The sequence below is a fragment of the Schistocerca gregaria genome, chromosome X (assembly GCF_023897955.1).
Source record: "Schistocerca gregaria isolate iqSchGreg1 chromosome X, iqSchGreg1.2, whole genome shotgun sequence".
Lineage (NCBI taxonomy): Eukaryota > Metazoa > Arthropoda > Insecta > Orthoptera > Acrididae > Schistocerca > Schistocerca gregaria.
The window spans coordinates 256,013,494-256,040,450 of record NC_064931.1 but is presented as its reverse complement, the minus strand read 5'-3'; the positions used below and the strand labels follow the sequence as shown (position 1 = coordinate 256,040,450).

Sequence of the window (26,957 nt, the reverse complement as noted above, 5' to 3'; positions counted from 1 at the left end):
CTCCTGATAACGACATCCTCTTGAGTAGTCCCCGCCCGGAGATCAGAATGGGGTACTATTTTATCTCCGGAATATTTTACCCAAGAGGACGCCATCATCATTTAATCATACAGTAAAGCTGCATGTACTCGGGAAAAATTATGGCTGTAGTTTCCCCTTGCTTTCAGCCATTCGCAGTACCAGCACAGCAAGGCAAGGCAACATATTTTCAAAAAGTCTTTCATCCTCTATTTAACCCCTTTAGGAATGGAATTTCAAACTATCCCTTCTTAAACAATACCTACAGTATAAGATCCACACCCTCACCATATTTCAACCTTCTATCCTTAGTCATTTCGGATGGACGATGATTAGTCAGTGAATTAGTCTGGCTCTATTTCACGTCCTTGGGGGTTGAATTTCCAAAAACAATGTAACACATACTTCTTTCATTTCTAACTAAGAATCCAAATACCAATTTTCACAGATTTAGCTTTAAAAATCCTTTCACAATGAAATACTTTCATAAAACATTTTACCTCCTACTTCACACTATTAGGGGTTGAATTTTCAAAAACAGTGACACATGTATTTTTTATTTCTAACTGAGAAGCCAAATGCAAATTTTCGTAGACTTAGCTTTGAAAATTTGTTCATAATGAAATATTTCATAAAACATTTGCTCTCCTATTTCACCCCCTTAGAGGCTGAATTTCCAAAAACACTGAACCACCTATCTTTTTATTTGTTACCAAAAAGTCAAATACCAGTTTTCGTGTATGTAGCTTTAAAAATGCTTTAGCAGATCTTTAATAATGATTTATTTCCAAAAACCTTTCATGCACTATTTCACCTGGATAGGTGGTAAATTTCCAAAAATGTTGGAATATCTATTTCCTTATTTCTGACCAAGAATCCAAATGCCAATTCTTGTAAGTGTGGCTTCAAAATTGCCTTAATAGCAACGTACTTTCAAAAAGCATTTTATACCCTATTTTGTGTAGGTTAAAACCACTTTTTGATGAATTTCTCGGACTTCCTTAGATGAGGGTTTACCTTAAATAGGGTTCAGCTCCAATATGCTACTTAAGTGGCCCATAATCAGAATTTGGAGGTTTTTAGGTCATACAGTAGGACTCTTTCATCACGAATGCACATGACTTGTTCCTAGCAAATCTTAAAATTTATATTAGTGCCATAGACATTTCATTGACTCAGTAGGCACTTGTTTTAAAGTCACATGAAAAATTACCTACTGTTGTCTAAATTTACAGATAGCATACAGAAGAGGAAGAAATTGTTTATATTCAGAAGTTGTTTTACTGAATTACAGTAGTTTCATAGATAAATACAATTAAGTAAAAAGGAGAAAACCTTAAATAGTATCCTGTATTTCTTGAATAAAACAAAAAAATCAACAATTGTAATTTGTGTTTTCCTGCCACCATGACATACTGAGAACAGTCATCATTCTAGCTGGTTAATATTGGCTAGAATCAGCTCATATGCACTGAATGAGGAAACATAGTTTCTAAAAGCTGCAACAAAACTTAGTGCAGCTGGATGCTCCACTCATCACCACCATCACCATAAACATCATTCCTTGCTCAGCTTCTACTTGCTGTTTTTAGTTATTTATTAAAACACCCCACTATTATTTAAATCTACACAATGTTCAAAAATTGGGACATCATCATAACATCAAAATCCTGAAATGTTATGCTTGCTGGAATTTATAACTAGCAGAATTCAATTGTATAATCAGCATTGTATGAAAACTGTGTATAGCTTTGGTATCAGTGGAGTGTAAGAGCAGAGAATAGAATAAAACTGACAAAAGTTTCATGTAGATAAATGTTATTTTCATACCAGTTAGTTAGCTAAAATTAATTATCTGTGAAGATGGGTCAGGAGTTGTGGTTTGGTAACTCAGTCGGTAGTGCACTAACCTGTGAAAGGCGAAGGTCCTGACTTTGAATCTCAGTCTTGACACATGGTTTTAATCTGTCATGAAGTTTCATGTCAGTGACACTCCACTATAGAGTGAAAATTTCATTCTAAAATTAATTAAATAAACTTGAGTTCAAAAAACTATATTGCAGCTGAAGAAGATGAAGTCTATGACCTTACCACTGCAACAATAATGGGGAAAATGTTTCCAAAGGAAAAAATGGACTATGAATGGATACTTCAGCAAATGAAGAGTTACATCACCTTTTATCTTTTTGATGTAGATATTACAATGATAGGCTAAAATAAAATAGTAATTACCTTGCATTGTCTACATCATAATTCCAAAATTGATTGAGTGTCCTCCATCTCTATGTACATAAATGGAAGTTCTTAGTCACTTCTGTCTGTATGTTCAAGATAATCTTAGCAACTACAGTAAAGATTTTAATACAATTTAATTAGTAAGTGGACTGATTTATGAGGAAGGTTTGTGTGTCTAATTTATAAATATTTTGTCCTAATTGGATGAACTGTGATGAATTGAAGCCCCATGCATTGCAAAAATGATGTTTTTGCCATCTAGCAGAGATAGGCATAAGGCCGCCTGACTGCTGTACTATGTCAGCACAAGCATCACAGCTCGTTAATGAACTTCTCATTCCACATTCAAACTTTCCTTGAAATTTTATGTTGATACCAACAGCTTCTATAATGTTTCAAAGCAAAGTAATACTGGTAAAATGATGCAGGATTGAGGTTTGATTGCTTAGGATGAGGTTGTGATGTCCCCTAAAATATCCATTGAAGTGCTACACAGAATGATGTGACATTTGTGTGACAACAACAGCCCTTTAACTGGCTGCACTATTTTGTTTTCAATAGACTTCCATCAGATCTTACCAGTAATTGCAACAGGGACAAGATAAGAAGAAGTAATGGCATCTGTAGTTGCCATTTGGCGGTGAACTGTAGAACTCCTTGAAATCTTCCATGCACATTATATATTAGAGTCCTCCGCTGCATTTCCTGTCTGTATTGAAGGATAGTCCCACGAACTACTATAGGCATTTTGATATGATTTTCGCTACCACACTGCTTCACATATTCTCACTCTTGGTTTACAACTCCATGACCATTGCTCACACCATTGTTGATTATTTGCTCATTTGTTTTTGTGCCACTGCTGCCACTGTCTATTCACAGAGCAATGTGAGTTGTTTCCTTCAGCTATCTTCACCTTCATTATTATGATGATGTCTCTCACAGTGTGTGCCCCTGCTGTAGGATCATGAGGGTCCATTTGATCTTTTCTGCTCACTTGAAGATACCATTCTCATTGTTGCACAACCAGTTGTGATTTTTCATTGTGGGGTTTGTATATCTTCTGCTGCCTAACTTCTTCATGGATCAAGTCAGTGTTGTCCACTATGAACACGAAGTGGAGGTAATGGAACCAAATGAAATCATTATTACCACAACCTATTCTTCTATTTATCTCATCTTCTTTGTACATTTTATAAATTGGAGTCCCCCACTGTGGGTTTTCTCCATATGTTCAGACTAATCTTAGGAACTGCTGCAGAGATTCTGATGCACTTTTCACTAACAAATAGACTGATTTGGGCTAGAGAGGGTGGTGCGGTAGCTTGCTCCTTCCATCATTGCCATGACATGTCACTCCCAATGCACACTACATATGGAACACGTAAGATTGATGCCTCCTGAAAACTTTCCTGGGGCATGCTGCTTACATCATGTAAGTTATATGAAAGTGATGATGTTCAGTCAATGTTGCTCTCTGGACTTTTAATCATAACTCTATACAGTGGCCTGTAAATAAAATTACCACTGTACCAGACAAGTCATCTTTCCATACATACTCATTGCTTACATACTTATTGCTACCCATGTGAAGCCAGGTCATTTTGCTAGTCATTACCATTTATGGTTAGGATGTAAACTCTAAAATCAAATTTCATAATAAGTAATGCATATTCATTTGTCTTTTCTATGAGTCCTTAAATGTGGAGCCACTTATTTTGTTGGTAAGGCAGCATATTGTACATTGCTATTTATTCAACATGAGGTGTGAAATATTGTATATTTGTGTCATTCATTATCATTATTGTCATGTCTAGAGGGTTTCATGATCCAATTTTTGTGTACGTATCTTCTTAGCCATATTTATCAGTATTTTTTTTTTTTTTTTTGTATTTAACGATCAAATACAGTTTCAAATATTATTTTTTTTTTATTTTCATTCTTATTAGAGTGGCTTGTACAGTACATATGCATACATACAATTTTATTTTTGATTGACTTTTATATCTATTAATTGCAGGGAACTGAAGATCATGGGTGTATTCCATGCCCACCAGGTCACTACATTGACCCTAACACTACAGCATGTACTCACTGCCGTATTGGAAGCACAGTTACAGATCCATTAGCTTATGGTGAAGAATCATGTCAACCTTGTGGACCAGGTCTAACAAGTCTCGATGGAGTATCTTGTACTACCAACTGTGTCTTCAACATTGATGGACTGCAGTATGATCTCCGATCACTTTCAAAGTAATCTTTAAAAAATTACAGTGCTGAACATTACAGTGATTGTATTAACAAAATTGTGAAAACTAAAACAAAAATGTGAAAACTAAAACCTCATCATTATAGGATATATGACGTTTCATACATTTTGGACACAAAGCTATATGCAACAATCAAAGTAAATCAAGTAGCAACAATGTTTTTGTATACTGCTGAGTCTGTGTCAGACTATCTGTTTATGAGGAGAATTTTCTTTTTACAGAATCAAAGGTCATTTGTCATACTGAAAGTGCTATAACTTCCTATTTTGGCTTTCACCTTTCTGTAAACTTTTTCTTGCCATAGTAACTTCTATTCAATCCATTCATCTTTTCTACTGTCTACCTCATTTGCTTCTCATTGCAGAAACCCATTCCCAAGCTATTTATGCAGACTCTCCTCCAAGAACCTCTTCATACCATACTAACTGCTTCTCCTCTATAATATTACAAATCTTTATTTTCTTTTTTATATCTCAAAAACTATACATTTTAAGTTTCTCCAAAAGACTGTTGTGATTTACACACTCATATGCCTTAGACAAATCACAAAAAATCCCAGTAGGTGAAGTTTTGTCATTTGGATATTTTAATACACTGTCTGTAACATTACAGATGACAGTTTCAGTGGAGAGACTGTGTCTGTGTACCAGAAAAGTCATCTGTCCATACATACCTATAGCTAACATACTTATTGCTACCCTTGGGAAGCCAGGTCATGGCATGTTTAGTCTGTCTACAATGCTACCTTGAGAAAGCAATACATGGTTGAGTTCAGTAGTTATATCAGAAGAACATGCTTTTAATATTTTGTTTGCAATGTTATTAAGCCTTTGAGAATCTTTTATTTTAAGAGAGCTACTTCTTTTTCAGATTCAGGTAGAAGTAGATGGAGTGATCTCAAATTTCTGACTGTCACATATACTGCAATGCTTTTTTTTTTTCAACCAATTATATGAAGTTTCTCTGTTACATTCATAAGAGTGTTAAAGAGGCATTCTATATATTTGATATCATTGGCCATTTAGTTATTATCTTTAATTACTATATCATCCTATTGGAAAACAGCTATTAAGAGTAGGGAGAATTTAACTTAGAAATGAATTAAATTTGGAATTTATATACAGTGCTTCAAGTACTTCATTGCAGCTGATTCTTTGCACTTTCCTTCTGCATAGATCTGTTGTGAGCTCATTAACTATTCTAATCAGTTTCCTAGTTAACACTTGATTTAGAGCTGTCATTTTGGGTATTATGGCTTAGTGGCCACCATGGTCTGATAAACCATTTGAAACTGAGATGAAACCTGTGTTGACCAATCCTCATCTGCAAAAATTTTGTCTGTTCAAGTGCTACTGTCCTGCTCAACTCTGCTGGGAAGGTTTACAAGTGAGATTGTAAGAGTCAAATAAAATTTCTATCTCATCTTTTTGATCAGGTTCCGAACAACTGACTTATTGAAATAATCAGAAATTATTATTCGCCTTCTTTTGTCAGATAGGTGACATAATCATGTTTCAAATTTTTCTAAGAACTTCCTCTTAGCCCTGAACCAAAACACTCATTCAGTGCAAAGGCACAAAGAGAACTTGGGACACACAGTTCATCAGAAACTGACTTGCATGGACTTGTATTTACATGCAAATACTTGCCACCACCTTTCCCAGATAATGGGCATTCTCAGGACTTTGGTTCAGAGAGCACACGGCATTGCTGATGGAAGTGTTTTGTGGGATGAACTCCTACACTTAAAGGGAGTTTTTGAAGCAAAGTGGTACTTTCCACAACAGATACACAATGTACTATGCATAAAGCTAATAGTGGACTTTAGGAGTGAAGGACATGGCATGGAAAGATTCAAACCCATGGCTTTTGTCAGCTAAAATAGGTTGGATCCTCACTAAGTGCAAAATGAAAGTGATTTTTCACCATCCAGTGAACACAGAAACCATACTAGGTTCTGTCAGAGATGTCTTGATGCTCTGCAAATGTGGTGTTTCACACATCTTGCAGATGATACAAATGATCCATGAAAGATGCACACAACACCAAAGATACATCAGCTCTTACATACCAATACATCATTTGTGGCATGGCATTGCATTGACACCAGTCACTCTGTGGGGTATCGCAATGCCAAAACCATAGTTTCACCATCATATTTTTGTGGGTCAGTGATGAAAGCAGTAGAAATGTGTTTGGTGAAGAATTTAATTAACAGAGGTAGCAGTTTTATCCTGGACAAAGTATGGGACTCAGCAATTCCTTCAACAAACTCTCAGAGATGTCATTATAGTGCAACAACTAATGACGCACTTACATCCTGCCAAGACTTTATCAGCAAAGCACCGATTCAGTATGTGATCTTTGCCACTGAACTACATCTCTGGCACTTGTGCATCTTTGGCCTCATGTGCAGTGGAATAGTCTGCATGTTTAAAATACCATAGCAAACACTTAAGCTTCAGCCAGTCACCCCACTCAGAAGATGGCTGAAAGATATACAGGGGAAATATTAGGTGAAGGAACAGAGTTTCACTGGTTGCATGCCTGAAATCTAATGTATCATTCATTGTGCCACAAGCCTTGGAGATGTACATAACTGTGATTAGATTAGAGTAGATTCAGTTTTTGTTCCGTAGACCCAAAAATGAGATGATCCTCATGGGTGTGGAACATGTATTTAACATGCCTGTCCCTGAAAATACGACCCAATTCAAATCACTGGCAAACCTGCGCCCTCTGCATATCTTAGAAGTTTCTAAAGGGAGTATGTAAACCTCTTATATTCATATCCTAATAGTGGCCTCTTTGTGAGAGTTTGGTCCTACTCTATCTTTTCTGTACTTGTATAAAATTTTCTAAAATGGTGAAGTCAATTACTTGCACTAAAAAGGCTGCCTTTATACTCTCAGATATCTGTAACTTTCTTCATAAATACTGATGTTTTTCACTCAGTCTATTTATTACCTAAATGTCTTTCATTTGATTTCAGTACATATCTGGTGAAAGGCAGTCGTCTGTTCACTGCATCTGGTGCACAGTACTACCATTTGTTCAACATTAGTCTCTGTGGCCATACAAAAGCACAGTGTTCTAATAATGTATCCTATCAGACAGAGGGACAAGCAGCACATGTAAGTTTCACATGTCATTCACTTTACTATCTACAAATAACCTTTGCTGATTATTGTCTGCTTCTACAACAAACAAGTTTTATTAATCATAAATTATGTATAAATAAATCATAGAATGTAAATAGTTCCTGACTCTTCTGGAATTACACAAAACAGAAGATTTCTGGTGGTGGTTGCATTTTGGTCACTACAGGTACTCTGGAAGTTTGTTGACTGACTTACATGATAGTCGAGAAGAACACTGTCTGTGGGTTTGACTAGAAAGCACTTGAATACAAACCATAACTCATCCTCATATGCTGTCATTCTTTCACTGAAGACAAAACTGTCAATTGTGTGGTGAGTGAAGATAGTAGCATTAGGCAGACAGGTAAGTTTGTATGATAGCGAAATCTTGACTGCAGGTTACAACAAAGTCCACTTCACAGTCTAGGAGCCTATTGTCAACAGATACACCAGAAAGATTGCTGTAAACATTGGCTAGTGATAAGTAAGCCCATGGCAGTCCACATTATCTGCTTTGGGTGTTTTGCCACATTATCTGGTACCAGCAGACGTATCCTTCTGTGCCATACCTAACAGGTTTGCCAGGTGTATGCATAATTATACTGACTGAGCTATCAGTATGTCTGGTGGTAATACAAGAATTAGTGTATGCTGCAGAATTTAGTCCATTGAATAAGTGCAGCAATGGCCTGGTCATAGGATTTAGGGTTATTGCATCAAAATGGGACCAAGAAATCTCATTTTTACAAAGACTTTTATATTCCTTTATAATTCAACGAGATAGCCATCCTTGACCCCTTAAACTGATATAAAAAATGAAACTGAAAAATAATTAATTTCCTGCATTTGTAGGAACAATGATCCGTGATTAGAACTCCATTGGACCTCTCCCTCAAGAAAATGTGCATCACTTCCTTGATTCAGTACTGCAATATATAAAAATTGGTTCATAAGCTTATAGAGGCTTCAAAATCCACTCACTTTTTTCCAGGAATCTTAAACTGAAATTTTAATTTATGTCATTATTAAACATAGTCTTTAATGCTTATTTAGAAATTTCCTCATGCTGTGAATTTTTCATTGCCTGGCAATATGAATAATGGACAATATATCACATCTGACACTCTGAATTCAGCTTTGTTCTGATTGGGCAATTACTGATTGTGGAATACAATATCTTGTATTGGAGAAAATTATCTCTGGTGTTAGTTTTGGTCAAAGATGAAAAATTCATTTCCCTGATATAACTTGAATTCACAGTTTTTCTAAGTCTTTGTCTTAAAAGTGCATCAAATGGAACACCATTAATGTGAGTTTGTATGCTCCTGCACCTATTTGCGACAAGTGTGGGCACATTCAACACCATTCAGTAACCTGAATGTTGTTAAGCCCATTGACAGATGCTTCACCCTGTGGCCTGTTGGTGTCCAAATGAGTGGCTGCTACCTAGGGGGTGACCTAGTGGTGGAACTGGTCCACATAATTTCGAAATTGTGTAGTGCAATGTGATGATGATCATGTACACAAATTCCTATCTTCAGCTTGTTTCTCAGAACACCCTATACAACTCCTTGAAGTACGTCAGTGTCATATTGTTACACTCTATACATCATGTGATTCAAGAAGAAAGAACAAATTTCATTTCTTGACAACAGGCAAACTATGAAAGACAGAAACAATTGGACATGTCACTGGATGGAGGACTTTTCGAAGTTTTGACACAGCTGTACTGTTGTTTGTTGGTAGTAATATGGTAACCAAACCACAAGAGAAATCATTTTGTGTGTTGTAATTTGTGCAAAGTCAGTCCACTGTTCAAGTGCAATGTGCATTCCACTGTCAGTTCAGCAAGAAACTGCTCCTTCACAAGCAGACTAATGACTGACATACAAAATTTTGGAAGTTGTTTGCGTATGCAATGAGAAGAGCACTGTTCAGTCATGTATGTCTGATGAAAATGTTGAGCACATCCAAGCTGCATTCACATGGGGCCCTCAGAAGTCTACAAGATGGGCAGACTGGGAACTTCAACTTCCTCAAACAATGGTGTGGCATCTGCTGAAATGACACCTGCATATGAAGCATTATAAGTTGCAGTTACTGCAGCAATTGCATCCCATTGACCATAACAGAATATATAAATTTTGCATTTCAGTTCTCCAGGATATGGCAGAGGACACTGTTTTTGAACAACTCACTTTCTGGATGAATTGGCATTTCGTCTATGGGGTAAAGTAAACCATCATTAGAATTTGGGGCCACAAAATCCTGCTATCATCTTTGAATATGAAAGAGACTTTCCTGGCAGGACTGTCATAATTGGACATGCTGCAGTGTTGGTTGTTTCCAGATTTACAAAGATTGCAGTGATTTCATTTTTATGCATGATGGCACACTGCCTCACTTTCACCTTGAGGTGTAGCATTATCTTAACAACACCATCCTGCAATGTTGGATTGAAAGAGATGGACAACAAGATCTTGTTCACTGGTTTTGGCTTCCCAGGTCACCAGCTGTCACACTTTGTGATTTTCTTCCATCTCACCTATGACACCTACTCTTCAAGAGTTGAGAAATCGAATTGTTGCCTCTGTTGATTCAGTAAACAGGAAGCAGTTGATTTATGTGTGGAATAAATTGGACTATATTTTGATGTTTCTCAAGTAATGCATGGTTGGTTGGTTGGTTTGGGGAATGAGACCAGACAGCGAGGTCATCGGTCTCATCGGATTAGGGAAGGACGGGGAAGGAAGACAGCAGTGTCCTTTGAAAGGAACCATCCCGGCATTTGCCTGGAGCGATTTTAGGGAAATCACGGAAAACCTAAATCAGGATGGCCGGACGCGGGATTGAACCGTCGTCTTCCCGAATGCGAGTCCAGTGTCTAACCACCAAGCAATGCAAACATAAAACTTTGAAGCTTCCTCTATGCAGTGACATGCACAATATGTTTCTATCTTTCATAACTTGTCAGTAATAAACAACTGAAGTCAGTTCTTTCTTTTTGAACCACCGTGTATTATTAAGTATTGCAAGGAAAAATTTTCTGGATGATTCTAGGTTCTACATATAGAGTATAATAAACAATGTGTCTGAAAATGATGACCAGATGATAACATTTAACTTATTGACAGCATATTAGTAACTGATCACAAATGAGTTTAGCATTTAAGAGACATAAATAAACATCCATCATAAACTTTAATGGCAATCTTCAACATAAACAATGAAAAGACATACATATTAACCATGATTAACAAAAACCTAAACAAAGTGTCATTTTGTATAACATCTTTTTCATAGTACCCTCACATGGACACCATTATTTATAAATGGTTTTAACTAAATGATAGCATCTTCAGATAGCTTCATTAATTCAATCCTTAATTGCAATAATCTGAATAAAGGTTACGTATAGCTATGCATACACATGTGCAAGTGAAACTGAAATTCAGAATGTGGCATGAAATTATACTAATATTTCTAAAAATTTCCACAGATAGAAAAGATGACCAAAATGAATCCAAACCTCTAGCATATGGGGAACAGTGTACCACTGAGTGTCGATTACGATTTTTGAGAGATACTGTATATGTAGGCTCATCAGAACCCTCTATTCTGTGACTGGAAAGATCAGTGTAATGCGAAATCATTGATGAAGATTTGCCAAACAGTGTGGAAACATATGCCTTTTCAGTGCTAATGATAATGCCAAATACCAGAACTCAGTAAATCACATTTATTATTTCAAATTAGAAAGCTATAACCTAGCAATACCTCACTGCAGAACACAAAATAAAGGTGATGGTGTTGAAATTTACTTGAAAAAAAGTAAGCTTATAACAACTACAGAAGAAGTACTGTGGGTGAACAAAGTTTGATTTGACAAAAAGTTCAAAACTGCAATGCTCAAATTCCACATTTTGCTCTTTTCCTTTCTTTGTTATATGTGTATATATAGATTACTATGTGAAATTTTGATATTTTCCTGAAGTCACTTGATGGGGTTTAGAGTAAATTAACATCAGGTCATAGGAGTGTAAATCTTTCCTTACCCAGAAATCTGAACATCAACACTATCATAAAATGAATTGGTTTACAATGTCATTTTACAGATAGTGTCCTATCTTGTGATGGGGCAGAAGATCTATTTGAACTAATACACGCTAGAATAGTTAACAATACATGCAATAGTTCAGTAGATAATGTTATAACAAATTATGACCACATCATCTCAGTAGACATTATAAATGATCATTTCTAAGATCATTTAGGCCAGATTTTAATGCTAAAATGTAATACTAAATGCAAACCATGACAAATGTATGAGAATAAGAGAATACTATCTGCGAACAATATTACCATACTAAGAGATAGTATAAGTCAGAACTCTAGGGAATCAGTAATTAGTACTACTGGGGTCAAGAGAAATAGTGCATAATTTTTTGTTACAGGTGAAATCATTAATCTGTCGAACAACAATTGTTCCCAGTCAGTGGGCTGAAGAAGACCTTGTTTTGTCTACACAATCAGTGACACTGGGTGATGAGCTCGTTGGTGTTACTAGAAGTAACACATTTATGAATGTGGATTTCATTTATGAGTTTTCTGATGTTGGTTTTCAGGATGGGTTGCATTTTTATTATTCAACACCACTGTAAGTAATGACCGGATGATATTGCTTTGAACAACCAAATATTTATTTGATGTACAGTAAATGACAAAACTTTAAAACAATTTTCAGTGCTACTCGCTCTTGCCCCCAAGGACGGAAGACAGTAATTACCTTACTGTGTGCACCAGATGAGAAAGGAAGTGGAACAATAACTTTACCAAAGAAATGTCCTGATGGAACATGTGATGGCTGTAATTTCAGTTTCTTGTGGTCAAGTGCTGCAGCTTGCCCAGTGTGCACAGAAAAAGATTATAGGTAATGTTTATATCTGTATTTTATTCCTAAAAGTTTAAATATTTGAACCTGTTTTTGTTATGCACATAATAAATTCCACTTTCACATTTACAGAGCACAGAAGTCATAACCTGATCAAAAAGGAATGTCCACTTTTCATTGTAGTCCCATTTTGTATACTGAATGTTTTTCATTAGACGTATAATATGTCATTGCTGATAGAACATAATTATTTTTTTTTTATCCCCATACACATTTGAAGGATGTTTTCCACTTGAAACTGCTTACTTTTTAAAGGTTCCTGTAATAAACAGTACCTGTGGAAATGTATTTACATCTCAAAATAAGAATGAGATTGAGTACATTTACATCTACATCTACATTTATACTCCGCAAGCCACCCAATGGTGTGTGCCGGAGGGCACTTTACATGCCACTGTCATTACCTCCTTTTCCTGTTACAGTCGCATATGGTTTGCGGGAAGAACGACTGCCGGAAAGCCTCCGTGCGCTCTCGAACCTCTCTAATTTTACATTTTTGAACTCCTCAGGAGGTATAAGTAGGAGGAAGCAATATATTCGATACCTCATCCAGAAACACACCCTCTCGAAACCTGGACAGCAAGCTACACTGCGATGCAGAGTGCCTCTCTTGCAGAGTCAACCACTTGAGTTTGCTAAACATCTCCGTAACGCTATCATGCTTACCAAATAACCCTGTGATGAAACGCGCTGCTCTTCTTTGGATCTTCTCTGTCTCCTCTGTCAACCCGACCTGCTACGGATCCTACACTGATGAATAATACTCAAGTATAGGTCGAACGAGTGTTTTGTAAGCCATCTCCTTTCTTGATGGACTACATTTTCTAAGGACGCTCCCAATGAATCTCAACCTGGCATCCGCCTTACCAACAATTAATTTTATACGATCATTCCACTTCAAATCATTCCGCACGCATACTCCCAGTTATTTTACAGAAGTAACTGCTACCAGTGTTTGTTCCGCTATAATTTAATCATACAATAAAGGATCCTTCTTTCTATGTATTCACAACACATTACATTTGTCTATGTTAAGGGTCAGTTGCCACTCCATGCACCAAGTGCCTATACGCTGCAGATCTTCCTGCATTTCCATGCAACTTTCTAATGCTGCAACACCTAAGACATTCAGAAAGAGATTTTGAAATGTTTCTCTACTGGAAGTTTCAGTTCAGAATAATTGTGAATACTGATGTACCTGTGTGTCCTCCTCCAACACAATCATTCTACAACATTTGATGCAGATATATTTCATAAACAAAATCTAAATTTGTATCGCAATATTGGCTAATTTCTGTGGTTAAAAATTGCCTAGGGGAAGCTATACTATCAAAACAATGTACAGCAGCTTTGCCCACAAGGACAGTAATTTTGAATATTTGTGGTGGAGGCATTCTTTGAGCCTTCAGTGTATATTCTGTTTCTCTGTGCTTTCTAAAATATTGTGACTTTCACAAATAATGCTTTCCCACATGCAAGCTGTTTTGTGTTACTTCCTATTGCACCACTTTATGAGTGGTTGCTAATATATTGTAGTAGATATATTATTCCTGTATATAATCAGTGTAGAACTGAGATAATAATTTTTGCAATCTTCTGATTTAGTAGACATACCTGATACAACGGCTTAGTGTGGAGTATTTTCCACAATTAATGGTGGAGTCTGTGGATACACAAGTTTAGTCATGAGACTAGGTACATCATTAAAAATCTCTATCAGATCATACTGAATGCACTCTAAATGCACTCTTCAATCAACTGAACCAAGATATACAAAGATTATTCATCAATCCCAAGTACGCCTCTAATCAAGTTATTTGATCTATTGAGGTAGCTGTAAACATATATGAGTATTGCACTCTGATGACTGGCAAAGGTTAATGATTGTTGTTGAAATAATCCACAATAATTCCTGTAATTCACAGGTACCTGTTATGAGAATCTGTAGCTTAAAATCAAAACCAGCTCCAAAAAATTAGTTTGTCACTGCTGAAACTGTCTTCTTCCAGATTTTTAGTTATTTTTCGCTTTGTAAAAACATCTCTGCAACTCTGAGCTTATTTGATACTCAGGGATTTGTGCCTATTTAATTGTAACAATTTTTGATGAGATGAGGGTCAGCAACATCCACTGACAAATGGTAGGCCAGGTATGGTACAAATACGGTTAAGTCGATGTTAAAAGACTTAGGGAAAAAGTAGAAAGATGTACCCTCACTCTCACAGCAGTATTACAAAGGTAGTTATTTTCTCAATAAAAAGGAAAAACATAGTTACCTAATGATGAATGTCTCTACAATCCTACATTAACTGATAAATTATTATTTTTATAAATTTATATTTAGCCCATTTTGCAACTGAATGGTTGAGTTGGCTGCTTTTGCAACTGCATTGAGAGCCGTGATGTAAATGCAGGTGGTTGCAAAACCAGTCGAAAAAGTAATTCAGGTGCATGTCTGGCTAGGTTGGGAAGTACAGTAGATGAAAGAAGTATTTAAAAATAATGCAAAATGGAGAAGTTTAAATGAATATAATGCTGAAGTGTCATTTTGTTTTAAATCCTTAAAGAGATTTAAACCTTTACATAAAAATATGAAACTTGAAATATTACAAGGTACAGTAATAATCTTGTTGTTGTTCTGGTCTTCAGTCCTGAGACTGGTTTGATGCAGCTCTCCATGCCACTCTATCCTGTGCAAGCCTCTTCGTCTCCCAGTACCTACTGCAACCTACATTCTTCTGAATCTGCTTAGTGTATTCATCTCTTGGTCTCCCTCTACGATTTTTACCCTCCACGCTGCCCTCCAGTACTAAATTGGTGATCCCTCGATGCCTCAGAACATGTCCTACCAACCAATCCCTTCTTCTCATCAAGTTGTGCCACAAACTTCTCTTCTCCCCAATCCTATTCAATACCTCCTCGATAGTTATGTGATCTACCCATCTAACCTTCAGCATTCTTCTGTAGCACCACATTTCGAAAGCTTCTATTCTCTTCTTGTTCAACCTATTTATTGTCCATGTTTCACTTCCATACATGGCTACACTCCATACAAATACTTTCAGAAATGACTTCCTGACACTTAAATCTATACTCGATGTTAACAAATTTCTCTTCTTCAGAAACGCTTTCCTTGCCATTGCCAGTCTACATTTTATATCCTCTCTACTTCGACCATCATCAGTTATTTTGCTCCCCAAATAGCAAAACTCCTTTACTACTTTAAGTGTCTCATTTCCTAATCTAATTCCCTCAATATCACCCTACTTAATTTGACTACATTCCATTATCCTCTATTTGCTTTTGTTGATGTTCATCTTATACCTTCCTTTCAAGACATTGTCCATTCCATTCAACTGCCCTTCCAAGTCCTTTGCTGTCTCTGACAGAATTACAATGTCATCGGCGAACCTCAAAGTTTTTATTTCTTCTCCCTGGATTTTAATACCTACTCCGAATTTTTCTTTTGTTTCCTTTACTGCTTGCTCAATATACAGATTGAATAACATCAGGGAGAGGCTACAACCCTGTCTCACTACCTTCCCTTTCATGTCCCTCGACTCTTAGTCAGTCTTAATCATTCAATTCAGACTTAATGTTTGGGGAATCATCCTCATCTAAAAGCTCAAAGTCAACCTCTTCAACCTCACTGTTTTGATTTTTGCCTGTTTCCATGAGATCCTGCTGCTCAAAAGCTTCAGTGCAGATAACTTTTCCCCCTTTAGCCATGTCTCTCCCCAGTGAAGTGCTAGGAGCAGCTTGTCATCCACAATTTTACCTTTTCTCAGTGGGACCCCTTTTGGAATCTCATAAGGAAGAGTTTCTTATGAAATGTTTTCCTCTTTGGAAAGAGATTTCAGCCTTTTTTCTTTTTTAACTGGATGTCCCAAAAGCCAGAAACTCTGATGACATCATCGGCAAGTTTCCTCAAGTTTCTCACTTTGTAGTTATCTGTTCCCAGGGGCACTACTGTGGTAAATTTCTCCATTGTGCTGGGATAGAGTTTAGGATTTTCAATTACACTCACTCGGGAAAATTTTCTCTCCATGTTTCCAAAAACTCTGTTGTGGAGGTATAAACGAATGACCACGTACTAGAGCATCACACAGGGACCAATATATCAATGTCCCAATCATTGTCATATTCTTATTTTGCTCACCATATTTGTCTGAAAAGAGACATAATTTTGGTGACACCATCAAAATCAATGTGAAGCAGCTGATGACAAAGTGATGAAGCAATGTGGTTCAACCCCCTCACAAACTCATTCTCCAGCCAAATCTACAAGGTCACATTTTCTTTCATCTGAGTGCTTGTAGAGTAGCCTTGCCAAACTGTGAAGTTATATAAATACACCTGTCTTGAATAATGTCCCACCTGATTTGGGATATTTGGAAGAGCTAAATTCTTCTGGCAGTCATAACTTAAAAAAAGTTGACCATTGACGTCTTCCTTCAGTCTTTCATAAAAGACATCATCCTGAATTTTGTGAGCTGTGAGCTGATGTTACAAATTTTTCTTTTCAATTGATCGATCTTTCAAGGAAATCCTTTTTTGTAGGAACGAGCATGTGGAGCATGTGTAAATATAAGGCACTCTGGAGACAATATTAAAATTATTGCAGAATGTTGTCTCGTAGTAGTCATATGTTATGTCCAGATAACGATATTTCTGATAGAACATTTCACACATTACTTTCATATTTAACTCACTGGTCAAATATTGGTGATGAAATTTTTTCCTCTAGAATAATGACTTTTAATAGGCTTGAATTATTCACTGTACCTGACAACTGCAGTTTTCCTATCTGTTGATTGTTTCATCTGTCACTTCCCATTCTTTCACCAGTTGCAAGTGAGGAATCATTCATCATACTCTGACAGGTTTTCTTGAGTTTCCTTTTTCTTTATCTGTAAAATCCCCATGAAAGTCATTCCATCTTGTATTTTTGGGGGTACAAAGTTTGTAATTAGTTGCTTTCTTGATGCTTTGTCTCCTCTAAGTTCTCTTGATGCTTGTCTCCTCTAAGCTAATTTTTTCGAGGACATGAAGTGCTGACATGCTATCAATTCTAGTTGCTCTGCCAGTCTGGGTTACTTTCTTCACAAGACATTTCATGGGTCCACCATACATCCTGCATAGTGAGTTCCTTACATTTCAGCATTCCAGCAAGATGTTTACAGTTTGACATCCATGGGAACATTTTCAGTTAGTACCTAAAGATAGATGAGAAGTAAAGCCAATTGAAACCCAACAGATGCTAGTTGTATGTCAAAACAGAGCAATAAAAGCAGGAACATACAAAATACTCTCCAATACTGTCAACGTAAACATTGTAGTCACAGACTGCTCAAAACCATGACTTTTGTAAAGTGTAACATGTGACAAGGTGACATGGCCAGTTTTGCATCCATACTCTATGTTGACAGCCATGATTCCTTAAGACTGGGCCTCTTTTGCCACTGATTAGGATTTGGTTGGTTTTGCAACCCAACACATTGAAAACATGATAATCAATTGAAACCCTCAGCTGCTGACAGGTGTAGATGATATACCTCGATGGGGACAACTGAAAATGTGTGCCCTGACCGGGAATCGAACCCGGGATCTCCTGCTTACATGGCAGACGCTCTATCCATCTGAGCCACCAAGGACACAGATGAATAGCATGACTGCAGGGACTTATCCCTTGCACACTTCCTGTGAGACCCAACTGTCCATAATCTACATATGTAATGTTCCTAACAAATATTTGGCATGAGTAATGAGTGGATGGGCAAGTATCTGTTGGGAACATTACGTATGTAGATTGTGGACAGTTGGGAATGTGGATCTCATGGGAAGCATGCAAGGGATAAGACCCTGCAGCCACGCTATTCGTCTGTGTCCCCAGTGGTTCAGAGCATCTGCCATGAAAGCAGGAGATTCTGGGTTTGGGTCCTGGTTGGGGCACACATTTTCAGCTGTCCCTATCGAGGTATATCATCTACACCTGTCAGCAGCTGAGGGTTTCAATTGATTATCATTTATTCTAGAGAAGCTGTACAGTCATCAGTGGTATCTGTTCTTTCGAAAACAGTTACTATCTTCATATACATTGAAAACATGGCTGCCTTTGCACCCATGCATGATTTTCTCTCCTCATGTTAAATGTCTTAGAGTCATTTTTGCAGTCCGGTTGATACAGTAAAAAAATTGCTAAAGAAAAACCATACAAGATGACAGCTTGAACTCAATTCTTGTTTTTTAGTCAAATAGCCACCTTTGCACTTGGGTTGCTCAAATATTTATCATAATTTTGCCGCACTTTCTATTGCATTATGCTATTTTCATAATTCTACTTGCCCTTTGCCTAATTGTGTATTATAATTATTGCTTTTATTATTACCATTAATTGCAACTGCCATCTATTTTTCAGCAATTTTCCATCTCATTACATCCCTTTATCCTCTAATCCCACATTGCTACTGTCCCTAGTTTGTCTGATCTCTTTTATCTTTTCCAGCTTTGGGTCCTCAGGCACTTCCTAGTTACGAGGAGGACATAGGGTTGGAGACGGGAATTGGAGAATGAACTGAATGATGATTTAATTTAAGACACTAGATTCAACATGATGGATCTTTATTTCAGGGATAAGATCTTCATGAAAATAGATGAGATGGATTAACCACTCATTAAAATGGCATCAGTTATCGTAGAGATGTGACAGTTTCTTCTCTCTTTTTCTTTATTCCTTTTATATTTTCTCTTCTGGGAATGGCTGATAACAGCCCCTATTACACTTATTACAAAACAAATGACAATGAGATAACATACATTGGAATTTATATTTAATATGATACAAGAGTATCTAAATTTATTTGTTATACACTCCTGGAAATGGAAAAAAGAACACATTGACACCAGTGTGTCAGACCCACCATACTTGCTCCGGACACTGCGAGAGGGCTGTACAAGCAATGATCACACGCACGGCACAGCGGACACACCAGCAACCACAGTGTTGGCCGTCGAATGGCGCTAGCTGCGCAGCATTTGTGCACCGCCGCCGTCAGTGTCAGCCAGTTTGCCGTGGCATATGGAGCTCCATCACAGTCTTTAACACTGGTAGCATGCCGTGACAGCGTGGACGTGAACCGTATGTGCAGTTGACGGACTTTGAGCGAGGGTGTATAGTGGGCATGCGAGAGGCCGGGTGGACGTACCGCCGAATTGCTCAACACGTGGGGCGTGAGGTCTCCACAGTACATCGATGTTGTCGCCAGTGGTCGGCGGAAGGTGCACGTGCCCGTCGACCTGAGACCGGACCGTAGCGACGCACGGATGCACGCCAAGACCGTAGGATCCTACGCAGTGCCGTAGGGGACCGCACCGCCACTTCCCAGCAAATTAGGAACACTGTTGCTCCTGGGGTATCGGCGAGGACCATTCGCAACTGTCTCCATGAAGCTGGGCTACGGTCCCGCACACCGTTAGGCCGTCTTCCGCTCACGCCCTAACATCGTGCAGCCCGCCTCCAGTGGTGTCGCGACAGGCGTGAATGGAGGGTCGAATGGAGACGTGTCGTCTTCAGCTATGAGAGTCGCTTCTGCCTTGGTGCCAATGATGGTCGTATGCGTGTTTGGCGCCATGCAGGTGAGCGCCACAATCAGGACTGCATACGACCGAGGCACACAGGGCCAACACCCGGCATCATGGTGTGGGGAGCGATCTCCTACACTGGCCGTACACCTCTGGTGATCGTCGAGGGGACACTGAATAGTGCACGGTACATCCAAACCGTCATCGAACCCATCGTTCTACCATTCCTAGACCGGCAAGGGAACTTGCTGTTCCAACAGGACAATGCACGTCCGCATGTATCCTGTGCCATCCAACGTGCTCTAGAAGGTGTAAGTCAACTACCCTGGCCAGCAAGATCTCCGGATCTGTCCCCCATTGAGCATGTTTGGGACTGGATGAAGCGTCGTCTCAAGCAGTCTGCACGTCCAGCACGAACGCTGGTCCAACTGATGTGCCAGGTGGAAATGGTATGGCAAGCCGTTCCACAGGACTACATCCAGCATCTCTATGATCGTCTCCATGGGAGAATAGCAGCCTGCATTGCTGCGAAAGGTGGATATACACTGTACTAGTGCCGACATTGTGCATGCTCTGTTGCCTGTGTCTATGTGCCTGTGGTTCTGTCAGTGTGATCAAGTGATGTATCTGACCCCAGGAATGTGTCAATAAAGTTTCCCCTTCCTGGGACAATGAATTCACGGTGTTCTTATTTCAATTTCCAGGATTGTAGTACAATTTACAATTTCCAGGGTGACAGCCATAATATAATGTTTGAAACATAAGCTGATCTTGCACAGTGAATGTCATATGAAGGATGTCTCATCAAAATTGTATTTAGTTTTCAACAGACTGACGAGGAAACTTATTTTGTTCACATTCTGAAATACTGGTTTTTCATCCATTGATATTGATCCATATCATGCATACGTAATTGTGTCAGAAACAGGCATGTGAGCTTAAAATTTACTGACTTTTAATTGCATCCTCATGTTCAGTAATCGTGAGCTTGTTCTGTAGCAATTCAGCTGAACTGAACACTGAATGCTTTGTTTCTTTCATCATGATCTTCTCTGATAAACAGATGAGCTGGGTCAGACATCTTTTGAGGCACACAAACAATAATGCCTGTGCACAAAACATATTTTTTTTATTTATTTACCAAAAATATGGCAGTAGTTTACAGTGTCCATCTATCAAATAATATAAATAAATTTATCCATGACAAGCACTACAACATGATAAGCACACAGCTATTTGTGGTGTTTGCAAGAAGCACCATGTCACAAGTGTCCATATGGACACAAGGCATGAAGAGGTAGCAACAGTGGCCACAGTCACCTTTGACATGTACAGCACACTGAGTGAACTTGTGTAGTGAATGTGTCATCCTAAAAACAGATCTGTATCTCTGTAAGAAAAAGAGAGAAAAAGAATAATAAAATAAAGGCGAACTGTCAAGCTGTTGAACATTTGCAGCCATAAACAAGCATCTAAATGAAATTTACTGATCTTCTGCCTTATTTTTCTTCATTTACACCCAAGCACTGCAATGCTGACAAAAACCGAAAAATAAAAATGTGACACAGAATATGACAAACCCAAGGCCACAAGCATGCCAGTCTGACATAGTACACTTCTGGCTATCTCATAATTATGAAAGTCAGTACCATTTTGATATATTGTAAATTCATCTCACCCACTTTCTAGGCTGTAGGTCCAGTATGATGCATGACTTTAGGGTGAAATACCGGGTAGCTTAGATTATGTCACTGTTTAGTCCATTCTTCAAATCCTCAACCTCATACCATACCTTTGTTAGACTATATTAGTGCATGGCTTTTTGGCAACAGGAATTAGTCATTTCAACCACCTTACCTTTGTAAGAGTGACTAGGGGGATTACTGCTGTGAGAAGTAATACATGGTATAAGTCTTTCACTGAGTACATTATTTTGTACAGAGTGTATGTTATAAATCTTCCAGTGAGTACACTGTCTCAGTCTGTCTGTCACCAATTCAGTCCCATCCCTCCCACCCCCATCCCCCTAAAACACACACACACACACACACACACACAAACCCAAGGCCACAAGCATACCAGTCTGGATGCTGAGAGAGAGAGAGAGAGAGAGAGAGAGAGAGAGAGAGAGAGAGAGAGAGAGAGAGAGAGAGAGAGCTAACCTTCTCCAACCCATCCTTCCTCCCTCCTCAAGAAAGATCTAATAATTCTGTAAGCTAATAAGTTCTTCAAATTTTTATATCTGTACTGGAAGTACTAAGAATGTCACCTCCTGACAGTAAGTACTAGCCACATTAGCCATCTATACTGCCTCATAATTTTGTAATTTGCTCAAGTGAATTTTTCTTTTGATACAAAAGAAATATTATGTCTGATAAACTAATTTTCAGGATGGTAAAATCAGAGTGCATAAATGGTGTACAGTCAGTTCATTTTCTGCCACCTTCAGACTGCTTGATGCCATTGGACATGCCACTTACAAGAAGAGTCACATGTACTGCACAAATTCCTCTGCAGTTACAGGTAACATCATATTCATATCTATTTGTTTAAGATTATTTCTGTAGTATCACTGCAGTTTGTGTTGCAGCATATCTTAATCCTTTGACTGCTCAACATTTTAAGATGCATTGCTGTACCTTTTCCCAGGTGCTGTGGATGTCTTAGCACATAGCAGTCTGCCTTTCCCACAGTGCTGTAGATGTGTATACTTGTGCTACCCTCTCAGCCTGTGAGTGTTATAGATATATGTATAGACTCATAGCTGCTCTGGTACCTGCATGCTGTGGTTGTCTAAAATGCACAGCTATATTTCTGTCCCATTCACTCAGTAACTTTTCAGCATTCAGGTTGTTTAGTTGGAGAATTTGTGGGTTTTCCTAGTAGAGACTCATGTTCTAGTTTTCAGTTCCATTAATGTCTGTCACTATTCTTTAATATAGGATTTAGAGTACCTAGTGTTTACTTGTTTATGCAAGTGGAATACATTTCAGTTTTTCTAAGAAAATGACATAGGATCATGTTTGCACAGAGAATGATATCTTAAAAATTGTAGGAAAAAGAATGAGATTAATTTTTTCATATTCGAAACTGTGATGACTCTGCTACAAAATATTGAAGTAATAGTCCTTAACTACTCTATTCATTCAACATATAACAGAGAGTTTTTCAGAATTTCAAAGATCTGAAAGACCTTTTCAAACTCTTTGAGAAAGAGTATGCAATAGCAAAGCATTTTATTGAGAAAAAAAATATTTTTGTCTATTTACACACAGGTCTTATGATTTGACTCCTGTACACTAGCAACAAGTAATACTGTCATCTTTCATGGTATTTCTAATAAAAGATCTTGTTGTATTTATAGCAAATGAAACCAACTGATTTTATTTATAAATCAAAGCACATATCAAAGAATGTGTGAACTTTCAGTTGTTGCATTGGAAACACAGAATTTGACAAAACTTAGTGTACCTCGTTGGTGTTTGTCTTCTGATGGCTCATGCTACAAGCTAGCAATAACTGATCAAGAGATGTACTTTTCAATACTCCAGTTTTCAATGATGTCATGTTCCAGTAGTGTTTTGTGTTCCTTATAAAAAAAAATTTCCACTTCAGTGATAACTCTGCTAATAGCAGAGGAGAACATTATTCAACATAACACTCCAGTAAAGTTTGTCATACATCCAACAGTGTAATTTAGGTTATATCCACATTAAAAGCTTTCTAGTGAAAAAGTTACTGTATTTGAAAGGATTTTATCCTCTAAACTATTTATGAATGAAGTATATTTTGATACCAACAACTGATATTCTAGCCCAGACATGTTACTATGGCTTCACAGCCATGGAACCACACACAATGTGGTTTGTAAAAACAGGAGGAATGTGTCAAAACAACATGAGAAACTTAAGTGAGGGGAATATCAGTTTACATAAGTGGATATGATGCTTGTCAGTCAAGCTGTACAACATGAGAGAAACATGAGATAGCAATCGGTAGATGTGATGTACATTTACAGACCAACAGATGATTACACTTTCAGGAAAATGGATGATTTACTCAAGAGAAACAGTGTCACAAATTGAGCAAGTCAATAATAATGTCTTATCTACATCTAGCTCTTATGCAAGCAGTTGTTCAGCTTTCCATTGATTGATAGAGTTGGCGGCTGTCCTCCTGAGGGCTATCAGGTCAAATTCTGTCTGACTGGTGTGTTAGAGCGTCACAAACTGAGCTGGTTGGTGGGCCGTACACATAATTCTCCAAAAATTCTTGATTGAAGAGAGATCTGGCAACCTTGCTGACCAAGATGGGATTTGGCAAACATGAAGACAAGCAGTAGGAACTCTCATCATATGTGGATGTGCATTATCTTGATGACATGTAAACCTGGACTGGCTTGCCATGAAGGACAAGAAAAGGGGGTGTAGAATACCATTGGAATACCATTGTACTGTAAGGGTGACATGGATGGCAATCAAGGGAGTCTTGCTAAGAAAATATATGGTGCCCCAGATCATCACTCCTAGTTGTCAGTCGGTGTGGTGGGTGAGAGTCAGGTTAGTATCCCACTGCTGCTCGGGGAGTTTCCAGACATATCTGTACTGGTCATAGAGATTCATTTCAAAGCAGTACTCATCACTGAAGACAATTCTACTGTAGTCAATGAGATTACAGGCTGAAGATGTGTCTGGAGATGTCTTGGATAGCAGTGGGATACTAGCCTGACTGTTGCCCCCGATACGAGCCTGACAGCCAGGAGTGATGATCTGGGGTGACATTTCTTTTCATAGCAGGACTCTTCTGGCTATCATCCACAGCATCCTTACAGCACTGCAATATATCAGTGATATTCTACAATCTGTTTTCTTGCCCTTCATGGCAAGCCACCTGAGCTTACATTTCAGCAAGATAATGCCTTCTAGCAAATGACAACAATTCTTACTATTTGTCTTCATGCTTGCTACACCCTACCTTGGTTGGCAAGGTTGCCAGATCTCTAGCCCCCACACCCTCACCCTAACTGAGAACACTTGGAGCATTATGGGCAGGCCTGTCCAACGAGCTCGTGATCTTGATGAATAATGAACTGATTGAACAGAATTTGGCATGATATCCCTCAGAAGAACATCCAACAACTCCATCAATCAATGGCAAGCTGAATAAGTGCTTTCATAAGAGACAGAGGTAAACAAACACATTAGTGCTTATGAACTTAACTGGATCAATTGATCAGACTGAGAAATTGTACAGAAAGTTCATTTTTCACAACTTGAGCCTCTTTTTTAATTTCTCATAATCTCCATTGGGTGATAAGTAGTAGTAATCTTCCATCTTTCTTCGGTAAGAGAAACTACAAAAAGGCATTCTACAGAACAGCTACAATCTGACATAAGAAGATGCTCTGAGAATCCTCTGTTATTTAGTGGTATATATTTTATAAATGTTTTTGTGAAGAAAACTTCAAGACAAGTTTGCTGATGCATAGGTGTTCAGTTCACTTGAAACAGGGAGTATGTGAGCAAGGTAGATATCAATATAAGACAGGAAACTTACTATGAAAATAAAAAAAAAGTTTCGCATCACCTCAGTTCTGAGAGTTCTGGAACCTGTACAGAAAATTGGAATAGAGATCTACATAAACATCACTTCTGCCCTTTTTATTGCTCCTGAAAACGACATATTGCATGTTGTTCCACCATACAGTGAGATCTTCAGAGGTGGTGGTCCAGATTGCTGTACATACCGGTACCTCTAACACCCAGTCGCACGTCCTCTTGCATTGATGCATGCCTGTATTCATTGTGGCATACTATCCACAAGTTCATCAAGACACTGTTGGTCCAGATTGTGCCGCTCCTCAATGGTGATTCAGTGTAGATCCCTCGGAGTGGTTGGTGGGTCAAGTCGTCCATAAACAGCCCTTTTTAATCTATTCCAGGCATGTTCGATTGGGTTCATGTCTGGAGAACATGTTGGCCACTCTATTTGAGCGATGGCATTATCCTGAAGGAAGTCGTTCACAAGATGTACACAATGGGGGTGCGAATTGTGGTCTATGAAGACTATTGTCTCGCCGATATGCTGCTGACATGGTTCCTCTATTGGTTGGAGGATGGCATTCACGTATCATACAGCCATTACAGTGTCTTCTATGACCACCATCGGCATACATTGGCTCCACATTATGCCCCCCCACCCCCCTCCCCAAAACAGGAGGGAACCTCCACCTTGCTGCACTCACTGGACTGTGTGTCTCAGGCATTCAGCCTGACTGGGCTACCTCCAAACACGTCTCCAATGATTGTCTGGCTGAAGGCATATGCGACACTCATCGGTGAAGAGAACATGATGCCAATCCTGAGCAGTCCATTCAGCATGTTGTTGGGCCCATTGTACCGCGCTGCATGGTGTCATGGTTGCAAAGATGGACCTCGCCATGGATGTCAGGAGTGAGGTGGTACATCAGGCAGCCTATTGCGCACAGTTTGAGTCATAACACGACGTCCTGTGGCTACAAAAAAAGATTTATTCAACATTGTGGCGTAGCTGTCAGGGTTCCTCCAAGCCATTATCCGTAGGTAGTGGTCAACCACTACCCTTGGGTGACCTGATTGAGGCATGTCATCGACAGTTCCTGTCTCTGTGTATCTCCTCCATGTCCAAACAACATTACTTTGGTTCACTCCGAGATGCCTGGACACTTTCCTTGTGGAGAGCCCTTCCTGGCAAAAGTAACAATGCTGATGTGATTGAACCATG

General features: G+C 38.4%; 1 protein-coding gene and 1 non-coding gene across 2 annotated transcripts in view; one reads left to right on the top strand and one right to left on the bottom strand.

The window, feature by feature from the left end:
* The window catches only part of LOC126298462 (endosome/lysosome-associated apoptosis and autophagy regulator family member 2-like), a 223,396-nt gene that overhangs the window by 176,233 nt on the left and 20,206 nt on the right, over positions 1–26,957 (top strand). The window contains exons 10-14 of the mRNA XM_049989792.1: positions 4,274–4,506; positions 7,516–7,657; positions 12,118–12,320; positions 12,408–12,593; positions 22,586–22,718. Coding sequence (XP_049845749.1) covers positions 4,274–4,506; positions 7,516–7,657; positions 12,118–12,320; positions 12,408–12,593; positions 22,586–22,718 — 897 coding nt within the window. The remainder of the gene's footprint in view (positions 1–4,273; positions 4,507–7,515; positions 7,658–12,117; positions 12,321–12,407; positions 12,594–22,585; positions 22,719–26,957) is intronic.
* On the bottom strand, positions 18,195–18,268 carry Trnat-ugu (transfer RNA threonine (anticodon UGU)). The gene has a single exon. It is a non-coding gene; the product is annotated as a tRNA-Thr (tRNA).